Source organism: Callospermophilus lateralis, chromosome 6 (genome assembly GCF_048772815.1).
Source record: "Callospermophilus lateralis isolate mCalLat2 chromosome 6, mCalLat2.hap1, whole genome shotgun sequence".
In the NCBI taxonomy this organism is placed as follows: Eukaryota; Metazoa; Chordata; class Mammalia; order Rodentia; family Sciuridae; genus Callospermophilus; species Callospermophilus lateralis.
Window position 1 is genome coordinate 143,981,544 of NC_135310.1, and position 19,240 is coordinate 144,000,783.

The 19,240-nt window shown below is 47.2% G+C and overlaps 1 protein-coding gene across 1 annotated transcript in view; it reads left to right on the plus strand.

Moving 5' to 3' along the window:
• Window positions 1-6,679: 6,679 nt before the first annotated feature.
• Window positions 6,680-19,240, plus strand: part of Ly86 (lymphocyte antigen 86) — a 60,936-nt gene continuing 48,375 nt past the window's right edge. Inside the window, exon 1 of the mRNA XM_076857890.1 lies at window positions 6,680-6,836. Coding sequence (XP_076714005.1) covers window positions 6,698-6,836 — 139 coding nt within the window. The 5' untranslated portion in view covers window positions 6,680-6,697. The remainder of the gene's footprint in view (window positions 6,837-19,240) is intronic.

A 19,240-nucleotide genomic window follows, 5' to 3' on the forward strand; every position in this document is an offset into this window, starting at 1 on the left:
TTCTTGTCATTTCTTTTGGTCACAGCGAAGAAAGAGCTGACTAAAACAACCTCTCTTCCCTGAACTCAGAGCAATTTCTTCTACTTTGATCAGCTATTGCAATTTTTTTGCCCTTTAAGTCATTGGAAAATTGACCAGACTGATCTATAGTGGGCCCACCTCTTCCTGGCCTGGCAAACGTGCTCCTCGAACAGCAATCATTTCTGTTTGTTGTTTATCATAGAATTTATAGACCCACTGAGGAGCCAAATGCTCTGTATATAATGTCCCTGAAATAATTAAACATGAATAATGATAACAAATGGACTAACAACAAGAAAATGGGGAGAGAGTAGCGTATCAGATAAGCCTGCCACAGTTTGTTGATGGGAGAAAACAACGTTGGAAAATTCTGATGAGCTACTGGTCTGGGGTTAAAAAAAAAAAAAAATTTAAGTTTATTGCCTGTAAGCAAGAGTCTGTTGAAAATATTTCAGTAAACTCAGTCCAATTTTCTGTGTGGAATACAAACAATTTTTCAGCCAGCAAAGTCTCTTTTCTTTTATTAAACAATTGTGCTAAACAAATTTGTTTATTGATGTTGCCTCCCGTAGAAGGAAAGCTCTGTAAAAATGAGGACTTGGTTTTGGTGAGTTCCTGGGGCTTGGGATTGTAGCTGCTTAATATTTGTCAAATAAATAATTGAATGGATTTGAGGCAAGTCAGCAAACAGATGACTTTTTCCCCCACTTGTAGAGAAAGCAGGTGGCTGTTCTCTGCACATTTCTCAGACACACACATGGGATAGGTGACGTCAATTGCCCAGGGGACTTCGCGGGCATCTTGCACTTTCCATGGGTGAATTCCCAGGGGTCTGAGAGGCTGTGGGAGAGACTCTGAGGAAAGGTTCAGGAGGACAAGATCTTAACAGTTCTACAAGATCTTACCAGAGCCCACATAATAGAAGGCGTGGAGACAACTGTCACATCAGCAGGCACCCGAGAGGGCTGCTAAACTGTGTGTGTCACGGGAGGTAGCCTCCTTTCCTCAGAGACAGTCACAGGGCAAAGGAGCCAAGGAGAAACTGTTGCCTACCACAGAGTCCCCTACGTTGGGGACATGATGAGAAACTTGTCGTGAGTGACTTAGTCGTGGTGTGAATACCACAGAGCGCACTTACACAGACCTAGACGGCATTGAAGGTTCGCTCTGGCAAGTAAACCTCTTCCACCCTCGGCTAACCTGGAATTCTTAGTCCAAAATTCTTCAGCAGCCTCCACATGAGCACTCCCAGACCCACAGCTCATTCAGTGAGGATCCCTGAATCATCGAAACCAGCAGTAGATTCAAAACTCATCCCCGAGTTCAGCCTTCTATTTAGACATTGAAAACAACCTTTTTGCTTTGGCCATGATTGTAGTGGTGCCAACAGGGATGCGCTCCTGTGTCTGGTCATCAATCCATGGTAGTGCTAGAAGCTTCTCTGCCTCTGGTACAGGGCCCTCTTGCAGTTTTGTTGGCCGACGGCCTGCAGGGAAGCACAACCTTCCACAGTTCCTGACACTTTGTTCTAGTTTTTCAAGATCTTAGCTATGTGGGGATGGGGAGCCCCTGACTGGTGAGCAAGAACGTGACATCCGTGACTCTCCCCCTCAGGGTCCTTTACCAGTTTTAATTTCATTTCCAGGTCGGTCGCTCAAGATGGCCTCTTACTGGTGCATTAGCCACGGATTTCGTCTGCTTAGGGGCCATGATGGACAGAAGGGCCTGGGGAGAAACCAAGCACAAGACAAAATGATGCCATCAGGAGACGTGTTGAGAGGCGTGAGGCTGCTGCTGCCCACCATCCCGTGAGCAGTCTGTGTGGACGGAAACACTATTGTGCAGCGCCCGACGGCACACACACCCGAGGGGGATGAGCGGAGGACGGCCACAGCGGAACACAGATAACAGTGAAGGCACAATTGCCCGTGGAGGCAAAGAGCTCTATGATCAATGCTTGGTGTTGAAGGCAGCCGGCTACCTGCCCTCTGCTGGCCTGAACCTCCTTCCACGTCCTGGGGAAGTCTGACGCCCCCTGAGGTCAATCACTTTCCCGAGGGGGCTGTATTTTCAGAACCCTGTGTCGCACATCACACTAATGCAAACCTGAACATCTTCCCTTTACACACACATGCACACACACACACACACACACACAGAATCCCCAGGGGCGTAATTCTCAGACAGCTGTCACGCTGCGTATTACACAGCAAACAATTTAGAATCTGTTCTTCAAACACCTTTGCTTCGTCCTACCTGCAGACAACCTTTGACAACTCCCTTCCCCCTTCTTCCCTCCACTCCTTACTTTTCTCTCTCTCCCTCTGTAACACTCTACTTCTTCATGTGGGGAAGGCTCATCCTTAGGCACCTTCATGGTGGGACTCCTGCTGTGAGTCACACCTTTCACCCTCCAAGTCTCTCCAACACGAGAGTCTCTTCTGAAGGACGCTTTCAGCAACAGCCTTTCTGTTAACGCTCTTATTCTGCAAGAAAAGAAAGACACCATCACCAACCTGACTTCCATGGGAAAAGCCCAGCCTGAGATGCAGGAAGGGGATGGTCCACGTAGAAGATGGATCGGGTGAGACCAGGGACACAGCTTCTTTAGCCACAACTTGCGAAGGCATCAGCAGTCGACGTCAGAGCCTGATGATTTATTTGGTTTCCATTTACATAGACATGTCCATATTTTACATAACTATCATAAATGGATTCTAATTTTACTCATAGTTAGGGAACAAGACATTCTCAAAGAATTTTTTGTTGTGTTTGTAAAGCTTCTGGTTGAAGAACTTGAGATATCATTAGGAATTGATTCCTGAAAATGGGCCATACCTAGGGATTTCAGTCAAACCCTGGTTCTCGGAAAACAGAACCAATAAATCGAATTCCTTAGAAAAAAAAATGGCTTACTCTTTTTTTTTTCCTGTGAATGTGCTACATGCTATCTAAACTTACAGCTATAATATAACAAAATGATCTTTTATTAAGAAGATTTTTTTAAATCATACATTTTCAATGGAATCTTACTCAGCCATTAAAAAAAGAACGGGATTCCACCATTTGCAGCAGCCTGGAAGGACCTGGAGGACATTGTGTTAAGTGAAATAAGCCAGGTGCAGAATAATAAGTACCACATGTTCTAACTCATATGCAGAAGCTAAAAAGCTGATCTTACATAAATAGAGAGTAGATGAATAGTTACCAGAACATGGGAGGGGTTGGGGGACAGAGAGAGGATGGCTCACATGTCCAGGGCACGGTGGATAGGAGGAACAACTCCCATGCTCTACAGCACAGTAGGATAATGGATGGTTGACATCAATTAGTTGTATTTTTCTGTAAAATAGCTAGTAGGGAGGATTCTGAACATTCCCAGCACAAAGTGATAAATGTCTGAGGTGATGGACGTGCAAATTACCCTGATCTCATCATTACATAGTGTATACATGTGCTGACATGGCACACGGTACCCCCAAAGCTATATATATAATTATTGCATCAATTAAAAATAACATATTTAAAAATAGAATAAAGTATATATACATGGATGGATGGATGGATGGATAGATATATAGATAGATAGAACATTCTATAACAGATCAAGTCCTATAACCCAAAGCGAAGTGTTCTCCGGGTGCAGCCCCAGACCAGCAACACCAGATCAGCACCAGGGAACATTTTTAGGAACACATGTGCTTAGGCCCGTCCTCAGACCTGCTGCATCAGAAGCTCTGGAGCAGGGAAAGCGGTTGGTATGTTAATAGGCCCTGCGGCTGACATTGATGCTTGCTTATGTCTGAGAACACGGTTCCACTGGGTCTCTGAATGGCCATATTGAACATTTCTGAATTCCAGTCCCTGGGATTAGATTCTTTTCAGTGTGGAGTCTGCTGGTTAATAAAAATCTATGGCCCTGTCCTCAGATTACATGCTTTCTACAGTGTTGGCTAGAATTCTACCCCAAGGTGATGGGATTGTGTGAGGAGATGGGCCTGTGGGGAGGTGGTTAGGTCCTGAGGGTAGAGACCTCATGATGGGGTCAACACCATTATAAAAGAGACCCTAGAGAGACCCCTGACTGCTCTACTCTGAGAGGAGAAGGCGCTATCTAAATTAGGAAGTGGGTCCTCACCAGACACCATGGCTGGTGCCCCCAGAACTGTGAGAAGTGAATGTTCCTGTTTAAGCCATCTAGTCTATGGTCCTTCATTGTGGTGTCAGGATAGACTAAGGCAGCATCCCTGCCCCTGCTGCCCACAGCTTTCAATCAGGATGTTACTCCCCACCCTACACTCCAGGGCCCTTCCACTGGGATTGGTCATGCCATAATCTACCAGAAAGGAAGATCTTATCCTTAATTGCTCTCCTAATTTACATGCTCAGAGCTAACTCAACAATTCCTAGAACCTTCAGTTATCCCTTCTGGACCTACTGTGGATACAACACTTCCACAAAGGCCCATGGCTAGATGCTCACTTCCTGAGATCTTGCTCAGAGCACTGCTGACCGCCCCTCACTGGGACTATGTGGAGTGTATTAGACCTTTTTCCATAATTGTAACAAAATAACTGAGGCCCTTGGTAAGTTATAAGTAAAAAGGTTTATTTAACTTATAGTTTTGGAGGCCACAAATCCAAAAAACACAGTACTGGCTCTGGTAAGGGCCCCCTAGGCGACATAATAGCATGGTGAGTGGCATCATGGCAGGAGCACATGCAAGAAGGAGCGATCATATGGTGAAGTAAAAGCTAGAGGGAAAGACCAGGGAAGGTTCTGCTTCCTCTTTTAGGAGAACCCTCTCTGGAGAGTGAACCAGGGTCCCATGAAAACTAATTGATTCCTTTGGAGGGCAGTGGCCTCCTTGACCTAATTACTTCCCACTAAGCCCCACCTCTTAGTGGCCCCATACCACCTCCCCACATCACCACACTGAAGACCAAGCTCCCAAGGGTTAATCATGAAGATTTGGGGGAAACACTAAATCACAGCGTGGGGCTAGCCTGTTTCCTTCTAGAACAACTGACCACCTCTCCTTGGGACTCAGCTTTCTCCTTGGGTTCTGTCAAAGCCAGGTTTTACCTAAACTTGAACCTGCATCAGACCTTCCCGGAGCACTGGGCCCTCCCAGAATGCTGGGCCCAGCCCACAGTTTCCCACTCAGCGTGTCTTACGTGGAGTCCGGGACGTGCTCTTCTAACAAGCGCCCAAGGAAGCCAATGCTGTTGTCTCCCCAGACCACTTTGAGGACCACTGTTGAAAACCACCATCACTGAACTTATTTGCACACAGGTACCTCTTTTAAAATATCAGTCCAGGCTTGTCCCTTCCCCAAATAACTACTCTTTAATATCTCCCTAAAAATCCAAGTAATCACCAATAAGTTCAATATGTTTGTTTTTCTTCATTGGTGATTAAATCTCCACATACTACCAAAAGCAGTTGTGGGGGAGGATTTTGTTGTTGTTTGTTTTGTTTTGTTTTGGTACCATGACTGAACTCAGGGGCACCCAACCCCTGAGCCACATCTCCAGCCCTTATTTATTTAGAGGGTCTTTACTGAGTTGCTAAATGTCTCCTTTTTGCTGAGGCTGGCTTTGAACTCACGATCCTCCTGCCTCAGCCTCCCAAGCCACTGGGATTACAGGTGTGTGCCACCGTGCCTGACCAAAAGCAGTTTTAAGGTGACTTTAGTTCTTATTTTGCCACTGGAAGAAACAGTCGACTTTCCTAGCGCACTAGAAGAAATGCCTGCCCTCCCTGGGGAAAGAGTGTCCTCTGTTGCTCCGGACTTCTTCGGGCCTTGCCCCTTGCCCCCTGTCTCTCTTAAACGAAGGTGGAGCTGGGCATGGTGGCATCAAGGTTGAAGAACTTTGCTATACGGGCAGGGTAACAGAGGTATATGGAGGAAGGATAAGATGATCTTGGCTTTGAAAAGAGAGCAGGATGTCTATCACATTAATGATCCCAACAAGGACCAGCCAATTAAGCCAGACTTAGAAGGAACACCCAGCATCCCCACCCTGCAGGTTCCCCCCACCAGGCCAAACTCATAAACAGCACAGCACTGACTTTCCCCCCACTGCTGCTCCCAAAGCAAGGTCCTATTTTCTTCAACTGGACAATGGAGTGCTGAGATCCTAACCCCCAACAATGGAGCCAAAAGCAAAATGCCAGTTAGGCAAAGCCTCATTCCAAATTCCAGATATCAGTCTGCAGCCCTCAAAATGCCAAGTGCTCCCTGCTGGTCCCAGCCAGATCCCGGGCCCGATCCTCCAGAGGCTGGGAGCTCCTGATGGGAAACACGTGGAGGCCGGTGTTTATCTTTCCTGGGTTTACAACTCCACCTGGGGCTGGGGACGCTAAGGAGGGCTGTTTTGAAGGGCCCCAGGCACAATGTCAGGCATCCCTTGCTGGTCTGCTCCCTGAGAAAGCAGAAAGTCAACATCCACTGGATGCCAGACCCAGACCAGCCTCATCCTGACCACCCAAGTGCCCGTGGCCCCCGGGGAACGGACTTCACCTCCTGCTCTCACAGTGCAGTCTCAGGAGCCTGAGATTTGAGAAGTGAAACCCAACAGGCCTCTCCCTTGGTCAGAGGAGAGGAAGAGCCTCTGGGGCCCTTTTATTGGGCCTGTTGGTTTTCTGTTGGTCCCACACACAGGCCCTCGCCATGAACGGTCTCACGGCTGCCCTCCTGGTCTGGACTCTGATTTCTCCCAGCGGCGGAGGCCACCGGGGCGGAGGGGAAATTTGGCCCACACACGTGGCCTGCAGGAACGAGGGCTTGGAGGTGTTCTACCAGAGCTGCGGTGAGTTCTTTCAAATGTCCACCTGTGTTTACGGGGAGATCAAGCCTCCAGCTGTGGGCTGTTTAAGGGCTCAGTGGCTGTGGGGTGAAGGGAGAGGGGACCAGCCACTTTCTCCAGCTGCAGTGAGTCTGCAGGGGCGACTGGGAGCCCATGGGAGAGGGAGGGGTGGAGGGAAGAGAGCCTGGTGAGAGTAACCCAGAGTGACGAGGAGAAACCAAGCATCGAGATGCAGCAGTTCACCAGCAAGACCCAGGAGCCCCCAAAGAACAAAATGACCAATGGGTCTTCCAAATCGTGGAACCTCACCCCCCGAAAATTAGGAAAAGATGCCTCCAAGAGGCTGTCCCCCGCCAGGTTGTGCACCTGGGCTCATCTTTCAGTATGTTTAGTTTGCAAGTTACCCCAAGATCCCCATCTGCCTTCTAGAACTTCCAGAGCTGCCCCCTGGGCAGTACCATCCATCATCAATCTTAATCAGCAAGCCCTGTGAGAGAAGCTGTGGACGCAGGGTTTTCTCTAGTGCCAAGGATCACGACAGGGAGCGCCATGGCTTGAAGGGGCCTTGCAGACGTCGTGTGTTGGAAACTTCTTCCCCGGGGCAGCTGTGTAGGGAGACAGGACACAATGAGAGATGACGCTGCCAGGTTCTGACCCACTGAATCACAGAAGTGGATCAGCGTCATTATCCAGGAACCCAGAAGTAGGGGAGTGACAGAAGAATAGATCTGGTCTGCCCCACCCCTTTGTCCCTCTGCTCCGTTATGACACAGCAAGAAGCCCCCTAGACCCTGGACCTTGGGCTTCCCAGACTCCAGAACAATAAGCCAAGAATCTCTTGTCTTACAAATGGCCCAGTGTGTGCTGTTCTGTTACGGCAGCACAGACAGGAGAGGGAGACTGGGCGTTCCCCCAATGGCCAAACCAGCCCGCCCACAGGAAGGTCACGGTCCAATGAGTAAAATGTCTGAACCACCCCACTGGGGTGTGTCTCAGTCCCCAAGGCTGCAAAGTATCACACACTTAGTGATTTTAGCATCAGGACACCATTGCCTCAGAGTTCTGCGGGCTGCAGGTATGAGGTGAAGGTGTGGGCAGGGTTGGTTTCTCCTGAGGCCTCTCCCCTGCCTTGCAGACAGCTGTCCACTCCCTGTGTCTGTCTACATGTGGGCTTCCCTCCACGTGCACTTGTGTCCTGATCCTCTCCTCTTATAGGGACACCAGTCAGATTGGACTCGCTTTATTTAAACTGAACCACCTCTTTAAAGACCCCTCAGTCACATTCTGAGGACGGGGAGTTAGGACCCCAGCACATGAATCAGAGCAGACACAATTCATGGTGCAGGTGCATGGTCCAGTCACTCTTGTTTCCACTGCCCTTGGTATCCTGTCCGTGTAAGATGTAGAATAATAGCAAGACTGGAGATGCCCGGAGCGGTCAGAATGTGTCTTCTGAATGTGTCATCATCATATAAAAAGCTGCCGGGGCTGGTCTGTCTCCATACTTACCTTTCAGACTATAGCCACTACTGCCAAATCACTGTCACCAGAGGCATGAGGACTGGGGACATCAGGGAAAGAACTAGGCCTTATAGTCTGAAGATCTGGGGTGTGATTCCCCCTGGGGAGGGGACCTACTCCGGAGCCATTAAACCTCAGGTACAAGCCCTGCTCTTGGCTCTGGGAATAAAGGAATGGAGGTGTCAGGAGTGTGCTGTGTCATTAACATAGATGAAACACCTTGTGTCTTTTCACAATGTCGGAATCTATTGAATAATAAATTCACAGGCTACACCACTTTCATCTCTGACAGACGAATACTTGTGGGTCACCTGGTTGTCACAAGCCAGGCAAACACAAGGTTTTCTTTTTATTATTCCCATCTTAATTTCTAATGTCTAAACACTCAAGTCACATACACTTTCATGATGATATATAATAGGTCACAGAAAGACTAAGAAAGGGTTAAAGTGGCTGCTGGCTTACAGGATGCAATGGAGTCAAAAGCCCACTCTAGGTGGTCAGATAGGGATTTTAACCAATTCCTCAGAATTGTCCAAGCAGAGGGTCCAGATGGACGGCAGTTTCCGTTGAGTGACAAGTGTCCCTGAGGTGTCAGCTTGGAGCCGGCTCTGTGTGGTCTTTGCAAGCAGGAGAAACCACACTTAGCTGAAGCCCAGTAGGGACAGGAAATTGGAGGTCCCTCATGGTGGCAATCTTTTTGGACAAGGCTTATGATGAGTGACCAGGTGACAGGGTCAAGGAGCTACCATGCTCAGTCTCGGGGTGGAGGACTCCTCCTTTTATGTCTTGAGTGAAGGGTGCTCATCTGGTGGGTTTGATAAATTCCCATGTCCGATGTGACTGCTGTGATTTGGATGCCCACATGTCTGGGTACTCCTTGGTTCAGTGTGGTCAGTTGGCACGTATACATTATCTATCAATTTGTGCCTCAGGGTGGTGCAGGGCAGATGGTGGTTGTTGACTTGCACAAACAAGGTGTGGAATCATTCGACCTTGGCACTTGTACTCCAAATGGAGTAGCTCATGGCAAATTACTGCTTTAGAAAATGAGGTGACTCAGGTTTAGGCACAGCCTGAAAACAGATGTTCTATGCGTCAAAGAGTCATTCAGAGCAGGACACAACCTGATCTCACAGGGGGACATGCAGTCCTCATCCAGGAGCCATGGGACCATCAGACAATGAATCCTTGGTATGAAGGGCTGCCGCAGAGGCAGGCGTGGTGTACCAGGGGACAGGGTGTTCAGAAGAGTGTAAGGTTGGTGCTGTCCAGGAAGAAATCATTAAACTTAAGTTGAAATTTAGCAAATGAAAAAATATAACAGTGGCAACATCTCCTTTTCATTGGAGGTTTGCTTATATGCATCAGGGACCCTGGTAAGTGCTTTGTAGGCATCCTTCTCATAGACACGGAAACTGAGGTTCCGAGATGTCAGCCAGCTTTTCTGAGGCCACACAGCTAAGAGTGGTGGAATCACACCCCTAGGGGAACAGAGAAGACAAGAAATTGAACAAATATTTGTGGAATTAAAACAAATGCATCCCCCAGCCTCTCTGACTCCAGAGCCTGTTCTCTGAATGCCCCTGCTGGTTAGAGCTTGTCCAGTGGACAAGACGGAACAGAGAGGGGACGGGGAGGAGAACTTGGTCTCACAGAACAGCACGTAGGAAGGCAGGGAGACAAGGACTTGAACTTGTTTAACATTCAGAACGCTGAGGAGGGGCTGTAGGCACAGGCAGGGGTGAGAAATGAGGCAGGAAATGTGGGCAGAGCCCCTGACCAGGGTGGGTGTGGGTTCCCTCCCGTGGGCAATGAGGAGGTTGAATTTTGGAAAGATCCTTTGGGGACTGAATAGGAGCATCGATATTGAAACAGAAGCTATTTGTGGCGAGAAATAGGGTGTGTGGCCAGGAAGAATGATAATTCTGGAAAGACAGCATGAGAGTGTGAGTTAACATCATTTCCACAGCCTGAATATCAGGGGAGCTCTTTGGTACACTTTTGGATCAGTCGAAGGGCAAGCTATGTTCTGGAACCTTCTGTGGGGTCGGGTATACCTGACAGCCATTTTGGTTCAGGCCTGAGTGGTTACATCTCCCTGCCCAGAAGGAGATGGTCTGTCGCTCTGTTGCTGCCCTCAAGGAGGCAGTACCCCGAGCCCTGTGCATGGATGTCCCGGGGCAAAGGCCACACGTCTGTGAAGTCTACTGGAGACTTCTAGATCTCACGGTGCACCCAGAAGTGGGGGGGCTCTCTGACAAAACAAAGGAGCCATTGTTTCCTAGGATTCGGGCTGCTCTTTTCATCCTGTGACTTCCGTGTGCCAGGAGCCGGGAGGAGACCTGAAGACAGGGGCTGTTCTGAACACTACAAAAATCCTTGAGAAAGAAGGAGCCTTGTGGGCAGTTTCCGGGCTCTCGATACCAATCAGGAAGTGAGCAAAATTTTTCTGAAAAAGCAGAAGGAAGTCAAAAAGTCACTGTCTCCATCAGAAAACAAAAGCATTTTCTTTGTTTAATTGTCAAATAATACAACAAGCCCAGGGACAAATGCCCACCAGTATATCTACTTCTCCACGGCCTCTGGGCCACCAAGATGTGAATGGCTGAAATACATAAGATTAGAAGAGGAAATTGGCAGCCCTGGGAGACGCAGGGTGTGGGGAAGAGTAAGGGAAGGTGCTAGGGACGGAATGCTTGTGTCTCCCCACAATTCCTGTTAAACCCTAACCCCCCAGGTGATAGCATTAGGAGTCAAGATCTGGGGGAGATGATTAGGTCACAAAGCTGCAGGAATGGGATTAGTGCCCTTTTAATAGGCACCATAAGTACAAGAAAACTGTCGGATTCCTTTCAGAGAATCATTGCCATAATAATCTCTCTCTTCCAAACGTCAGTTTAAAATTTAACAAACTCCCTCCCTTTGTAAGCCTCAGTTTAACCCTTATGAACAGCCCTTTGAGGTAAGCAGGATGTTTATCTCCATGTTCTGGCTGTAGAAACTGAGGCATATGCCTAGTGAGTATGGAAATAAAGAGGCCGAACCGAGCCCTAACATTAAACCTACGAGTTCTGACTCCGTGCCCAGCGATTCAGGGCTGGGCGGGTTGGCTCCTCCTTCTCCAGCATCCCCTGGGAGCCTGCAGCAGCTGCAGGGCAGGAACCGCCCCCCCCCCCAGCTCTTTTTAGCCACATGGACCAAGTTCTCTTCTGCTGTCAGGTGGTATCTGGAAATGCCATCTCCCAATTCAAAGAGTCAAACGAAGGGCCATTCTCTAATTATTGAAAACAGTGTTTACCGCAGTCAGAGCGCTCTGCGCGGTTGGCATGTTTATTTTGTATGGAAGCCCATTTCCCACAACCAGCAATGGCTTCCTCTGTGCAGTAGTTGGTGAGCGGGGAGCAGAGGGGAACCTGTTGTGGGTGAACCCTATGGGACCTGGCCAGCCCCTGGGAGTTTCCAGAGTCAGGTTACCATGGCTTCTGGTGGTCATCATGCTTCAAATAGCCATTGACACCTGCTCTCCTGTCTTTGAAAGTAATCAACTTGGTCCACCCTGCCTGCCTAGGCTTTCTGTGTCACTGAAGGTTGCTACAGGGGTCTACCTGACCTTCAAAAAGTCCCTTAATTACAAAGTCTATATGAGGTCACTTGGACCTGAGTAATCGATCCATCCAGGTTGGCAATCAGGACAACTGATCAGACTTGAAGAATGCAAAACAATGCTGGCAACATTTCCTCCAAAATAGAGAGTCATCTGCAAAGGACCTGACCAAAAAAAAAAAAAAAAAAAAAAAAACAATGAACAAGGCATATTGATAAAATGCTCATAGAAAAAAATCTTAAACCATTTTTCCTAAGAACCTAATAATTCTGAAGTAAATGGAGCAAAGAAACAACATTAAAAAAAAATCACAGGCTATGTAGTCATGCCTTCAAATACTGCACGCGGAAAGCAATTTCTCTCTTATTTTCCCAGATTAATGGGGCTATAAAACTGTACAATTAAGGAAAAATAGACACATAGCCACAGAGACAGAGATGCAGTTGCAAAGCGATAGCTTTGGGTATGCAGGACTAAACGGTAGGCTGCTTCGAGCGGGACAAGATTTTGGGTTCAAATTTAAAGACAGGAAGTTGATAAAGAAATACAAGGTGTCAACATTGATATCCAGATATTTTAAATGCTAGTTGAAAGTGAATTGCTGTAGGTGTGTGTTGGTGGGGCCCAGTCACCTGGATGGATACTCCTGGTCTCCATTTGGTGGTGACCATTTTGCAGCCAAACCACTAAAGCAGTGTTAACTCTCCTAAGCACTTTTTAAAGGAGAGGCTGAGTAATCTGGAGAACAGAGACCTAAAGAGAAGAAAAAGACCAAAAGTCGGTGGTTCTAGAGAGACCTCTTGGCCAGGCAGGAACTATCTTCTGAAATGCTGTTCGTACCCTTTCCAGTCTCCAGCTGAAACCCCTGTGGGCTCTGTTCATTGGTTAGGAGGAGACTCTTTGGAGAGGGAAGGAAGAGGGAGGGCTGTCCTCCAGACCGGCAGCTCTTTTTGTAAAAGCTACAACACAGACAGCACAATCCCAAGCAGCAGCCAGTGTTGGTAATCCTGGGCACTGCTCAGACCCAAGCCTGCAGGAGGAGGATGCAAGAGGGCCATCGAGGACCAGGTGAGCAAAGGTGAAAGAGTCCACACTGTCCAGATGGGGCTTGTGCAACTTGAGCACCTGGCAGAGTCCAGCAGGCACTGGGAGCCCAGTGACCAAGGAGCACGCAGTTGGCAGAGGTCATCTGTACTGTAGACAACAGCCGGAAGACACAGCAGAGGGGCCGTGCCCTGCTCCTTCCAACACCAAGCAACAGGAGGGAGTTTACATTGAAAGAAAAGGGAGACGGGCTCAGAAACAACACACCATGTAGGCTGGGGTTGTTCTTTTTCTGGGACACCCTGTGAGTGACTATTCCAGGTCCCTGACCAATAGCTTTGTTCTGGGGTGCTGGGGAAAGCAAGTGGGCAGCGGAAGAAGTACACCAGGGTCCACCAGGAAGCATTAGCCCGTGTGAGGCTAACGGGTGATTTATGGGCAGCAGGCAGCATGCATGTCAGCCCTTGGCAGCGCCTGTGTGGTATCCAGGAAAGCGTCATTATGTGGCCCTCCTTGAAATTCCTAGCCAGTGAGCCCTCCAGGGCCTCTCTGTCTTTAGAACAGTGAGTGGTAACCAACCCAACTGCGAGGAGGGCCAAGGAAAGGATTGCCAGCCCAGAAATCCCTGGTCTTCTTTCCAAGCACAATTCGTAGTTCTAAGATTCACACTGGCTGCCTGGTCACCCAGGGAGCTATCAAAGGGCTCCCTTATTTGAAACCTGACATCTATCTCCCTTCTCACAGGGGGCTACCAACAGCCCAAGCCTCGGTAAGAAATCCAAAATCAAGCCATCAGGACTCCCTTTGCCTCTTAACCATTAGAATCCTTTCCCACGGCAGGGCTCTTTCTTATTCGAAGGGTTTCTGTCTGTTTCAGTACTCAATTTATTCTTCTGATACTGTATTTTAAATTCATCCCTTTAAACAATTAAATGCCACCTACTACAACCAAACTTTTTTTAATTCAACAAAGTATGTACTTTTTGCAGATGGGTAACTTGACCACGGATTCGGTAACTGAATTATCTTAAGCATTAACCTAATGCAGCATATTTTTCTTAAATGCTTTCAAATCTTCAATAGTAAAGTATACAAAGCTATCACACAATCATTCCACTTATATTTTTCTCAACTTTGCTTCAAAAAATATTGATTCCAGTCATTCACATTAATTTGCTTGGCATATTTATGTTGATATTTATACTTACCTATAACTTTTATACCTTCTTAAAGATGTGGTAACATTTATTTCAGCATTTTACTGAATGGCTAAAGATAAAGATTAATCGCCTCAGATCAAGCTAGGATGAGGGTTTTGAGTGACCCTCAGTTAATTCTGGGCTTGGTGATCAGTCAGCAAATTGAGATCTCTTTCCTTAAATGCTGCCTACTATATTCTTAAGACCCTTCCTTCTACAAAGCTCCCCCACTGCGGTGCTTTTCCCTCAAAACCTATATTCTATGTTTTTCCAACACGTTCATGCCTAAGATATAAGGTTCTCTCTGTTGTGCTGGGTCACTGTCTTGTAGCTCATTGCCCCCCTGTTATTTCTCCTTGGTCTGCAAACATGCTTGGATTTATGCCTGTCATGATCCCCATCAACATATAATCAGAAGCATCACTTAGAGAGGATGGATCTCATCTGCATGATCAAGGCTCATCTTTACAATTTTTCACTAACTCCACCTTAGGACGCAGTACTGACCTGTCTTTCCACTTGGACGTTCTATGTGATTTCTGGTCTCGATCTGACTGTGGTCCGGCTCTCTACTGAGGTTTTTCTGTGGGACCACCTGTGCTGATGGGTCCTTCAGTTCTGTCCTTCCCAAGACTGTTGGGTTCCTTCACAACTCTTTGTCCTTACTCCTACTTACTGACAAAGAGAAAAACCACAGAGTTCTCTCTGGTCTATCCACATGGATGAAAACATCCTGAATGTCCAAGTAACTAAGAAGGAGGCTTCATCCTAAGGATCTCGTACTTAAGACGTGACCCAGTTCCCTTCCGTCAGCACCTGGACACACCTGCTAAGTAATTCTTAGAGACAGAGTCACAGGGGATGAGGTCTTTGAGAACTCAGAAAATCAGACACTGTCTTTCTTCCCGTTCCCAGCAACTGTCTTGTATGGCTAGTGCCGTCACCCCGTCAGCGGAGGATGGGGTGATAGAGTGCATCCTACCAGTCCACCCTCCTGTCACAGATGGAGGGTACAGGTCACACAGGACTGCCTGTTGGCCACACCATGGCCACTGTAGACTGGAGAACTGTGGTTGGTTCTGTTACAGTTCTCAGCGGCTCTGGAGGAGAAGGAAGCCTGCACCAGCATGGGGTGAGGGGCCCAGGGCAGCTGCTGGGTCTTGGCTTGATGTCCCATGAGACAGACTGAGTGTGTCTGTGTCCTCTGGTGAAACACTCAGGTATGAGGAGAAGCTGCTGTCTGGTGACTCATCTCCCCACAAGCCTGGCGTTCTGCAGGAGGGGTCAGCACTCCGCCAGGCCCTTCCCTCGGGCAGCCTAGGGGTTCTCTTAGAGAAGTGAAGAATGTTCAGGCCAGAGGGAGCCTCAGGGCTTCAACCCAAGTGCCCCCCTTGTTCAGAAGAGAAAACTCTGAGCTAAAGAGGCTGTGTGTCCTAACCGTGGTTGCAAAGCCAGCCAATGGCAGGGCCCCAGAGGACCTTCCCAGGCAAGCTCTGCTTCCTCTTCAAGCATAAAAACCACCGTGAGAACTCATCCAGTTTTCGGTCAAGGATACCACTTAAACTAAAACCAGGCCCCCTTCTTTATACCCACATCTCCAAAGTGCAAAGGATCTTTTTAGGCAGTCCTTCTTTTGAGGTGTTTTACTCACATCCCCCTCTTGCCCAGGACCCTATAAGATGTTTTTGTGTGTGTGTGTGTGTGTGTGTGTGTATACAAAAGATCCATGGGGCTCGATTATAATTTTGAGGTCCAACAATTCCATAAGATTGCTATTAATACAGATTTCAAGTGGAATTGACATGTAGCAGTTCCCCTCTTATCCAAATTCCAAGACTCTCAGGGGATGCCTAAAATGGTAGGCTGTATCAAAACCTATATTCTACGTTTTTCCAACATATTCATGCCTAAGATAAGGTTTAATTTATAAATCAGGCACAGTAAGAGATTAGCAACAATACTCTAACAATACTAATAAGGTAGAATAAAAAAAATGTGCTGCCACATAAAATTACCAGCATTGCTACTTTTGTGGTTTGGACCCTTTAATAAGTCAAATAAGAGTAATTTGAACAAAAGCACTGGAGTACTGCCTCAGTTGATCTGATAACTAAGACAACTTCTGAGTGACTAATAGGTGGGTAGTATATACAGCATGGATACTCTGGACAAACTGATGATTCGTGTCTCAGGTGGGGTAGAGGAGGATGGCATGAGATTTGCTCATGCTACTCAGAATGGCTGAAAATGTAGAAATTACAAATTGTTTATTTCTGAAATTTTTCATTTAATAATTTTGGACTGTGGTGGTAACTAAAACTGTAGAAAGTGAAACCACAGATAAAGACTACTGCATTTTCATGAAGCATTGAAAGTTCAAACACTTGTTTAGAGTAAAGGCTGCCGCATTCTGTGATATGAGCTTCATTAAGGATGCTAACAGCCTTTAGGAAACAGAAGAACATGGCAGGGGACAGTTGATGAAAGTATTACAGGTGACCTAAAGCTTGAAAGCTTGATACGGACCTGATTCTTCTGGTCTTTTCTGCATATGTGAAAAAGCTTGCTACATCCAACTTCCACCATCAGAGAAATGTCAGAATCCTCCCTCCCTCTCCACTAGGATCATCTGCCTCAGGTCTGCATCACTGGACGGACGGGATTCCCAAGGGGAAGTGCTGGGAGCTTCAAGGCTTCAGAGACTGACTTCTAGCCCTGACCTCCACTGAACTGCTTGGAGCCCAAATAGATTCCTGAGTGGACAGAAAGGTCATTTTTCTAGAGTTTTCCCCACCTCACCCTTGGCTTCAGTTTTGACTAAGTTAAAAGACAACTTGTATGTAAATGAGTGTTCAGATTTTCAAAATACACCCAAGGAGAAAACGGCCAGTCACTCTTGGTTTGCTCGAACCAGAGCTTAAACCAAGCACGGGCTTGCATCCACTGTCCCAACAGAAACCCATCTGAGGCTTTAGAGTCAGTCACCACGTGGTGAACAGGAGGTGCCTGTGCATGCTGCCTGATCTCAGCCTCCTGGGAATTCGACCTTCAGAATTCTAGAAAACAACAGCAGAAGAATGAGCAAGAGAGAGAAGCCACAGATACTTTTCTGCAAAACAACATCCACCACGTTTCAAAGGCACCAATGCCATTTATAAGGGTGCAAAATGAATGCACATTCAGTAAAAACTGCACTTTGAATTTTGAGTCTGGATCTTTTCTCGGGCTGGCAAGCTGAGATGTGTAACTCCCTCGTGAGGCTGGCGGTGGCAGTGAGCCATGGCTCCCGTCAGATGCCCTGCTGTTTGCTAAGCTGTGACTTCGATAGGTGAGGGACATTATATAGATTTTCAGCTTACGATACTTTCAACTTACAATGTGTTTATTGGGACATAGCCCCATCACGAATCAAGGAGCATTTGTAACGAATGAAGAGGATCGGTTTCAACTTAACAAAATAAAATGTTGGGGACAACAACATTCACCTCCTCTTTAGAGGAAGTCTGTTGTTCAACTCCATGGAATTTCCACGTGTGATAGGGGGTCAGCCATGCCCCATGTCCTAATTGTTTAAAAGAAGCCTAGAGTTCCTAATCTACCAGCGCAGCTTCCCGATTTACATGTGTGGCAACTAGTCTAAGTGTTTTTAAACATTGTTCAGACCAACAAAGTAGATCTGAAAGCCAGGCTCAACACTCGGGTCACCAACTGGCAGTCTCTCCTACAGAGGAGGGGGCAGTGCCATTGGCTAACACCTTTCTGTGCTACCCCCACTCTACCCCTTCTCACCTTGATACAAATCTCCAAGAAACATCTCACTGTCAGTTTTACCATCAACGTCCTTAGTATCAAAGTATCACCACAAGAATCTCCAAGAGTGCTAAGTACCTAAGCTATGTATCCACTTGTGCTATTTTGGAATACTATATAGTATACTATATACTATTTGGAATGTTCGCACCAAATCCAAAGTCAGGTACTCAGGTATGTCTAGATCATGCCAACCTCAAGACCCTCTGGATGCCTGGAGTTCTGACCCAAATCTGTTCAAATGGTTCTTGACACCACAAAAGCAAAAAAACTTTGTCTATATTATGGTGGAGGCGAAGCCATAGCTGCATACTGTGCTAACAGTATGCAGAATTCATATTCCGTATAAATTAGAGGAACTGATTTAAATATTAAGTTCAAGGTTTCCTTAGAAAGGAGAGTGAAGAAGAGACACGGGGAAGAAAAGTGAGCGAATCCAGGTAATCACCCAGGGAACCAAGGCTCAGTCCTTCTGGGGACCTTGGCTAACCACTGTGGAATAGGCCTCAAAGACGTCCCATTGGAAGGAGAGAGAAACCAGAGTATTATTTGGTGAGAGCTGTTCTTAGGAGGCCCTGACTCAGCAACTCTGGTTCAACTGCATTAATGGGGCAAACTGACTCCTACATCTGGAGAGAGCCCTCAAGCAGAAATTCATAGTATTCACCGGAGAAATCTCTGGTGAGAATAAATGCCATGTGTCCCAATCCATTCAGGCTACTGTGACAGAATACCTTAGATCAGGAAACTTATAAACAACAGAAGGTTGTTGCTCACAGTTCTAGAGGCTGGGAAGTTCCAAGATCAAGGCACTAGAGGATTCCGCATCCTGATGAAGGCTCACTCTCTGCTTCCAGGATGGTACCTTCTAGATGTGTCCTTACATGGTGGAAAGGACAGAAAAGCTCCCTCAGACTATTATAAAGTCACCAACACCATTTATAAGGGTGTCACCTTTGTGGTCTAATCACCTCCTCAAGTCCTCACCTCTCCTTTCTTGTTGTTGCTGTTGGTTGTTATGGTTACCAGGGATTGACCCCAGGAACACTTAACCACTGAGCCACATCCCCAGCCCTTTTTATTTATTTATTTATTTTTATTTTGAGACGGTCTCGCTAAGTTACTCAGGGCCTTACTAAATTGCTGAGGTTGACTTTGAACTTGCAATCCTCCTGCCTCAGCCTCTCCAGCCTCTGGGATTATAGGGCAGTGCCCCAGAGCCCAGC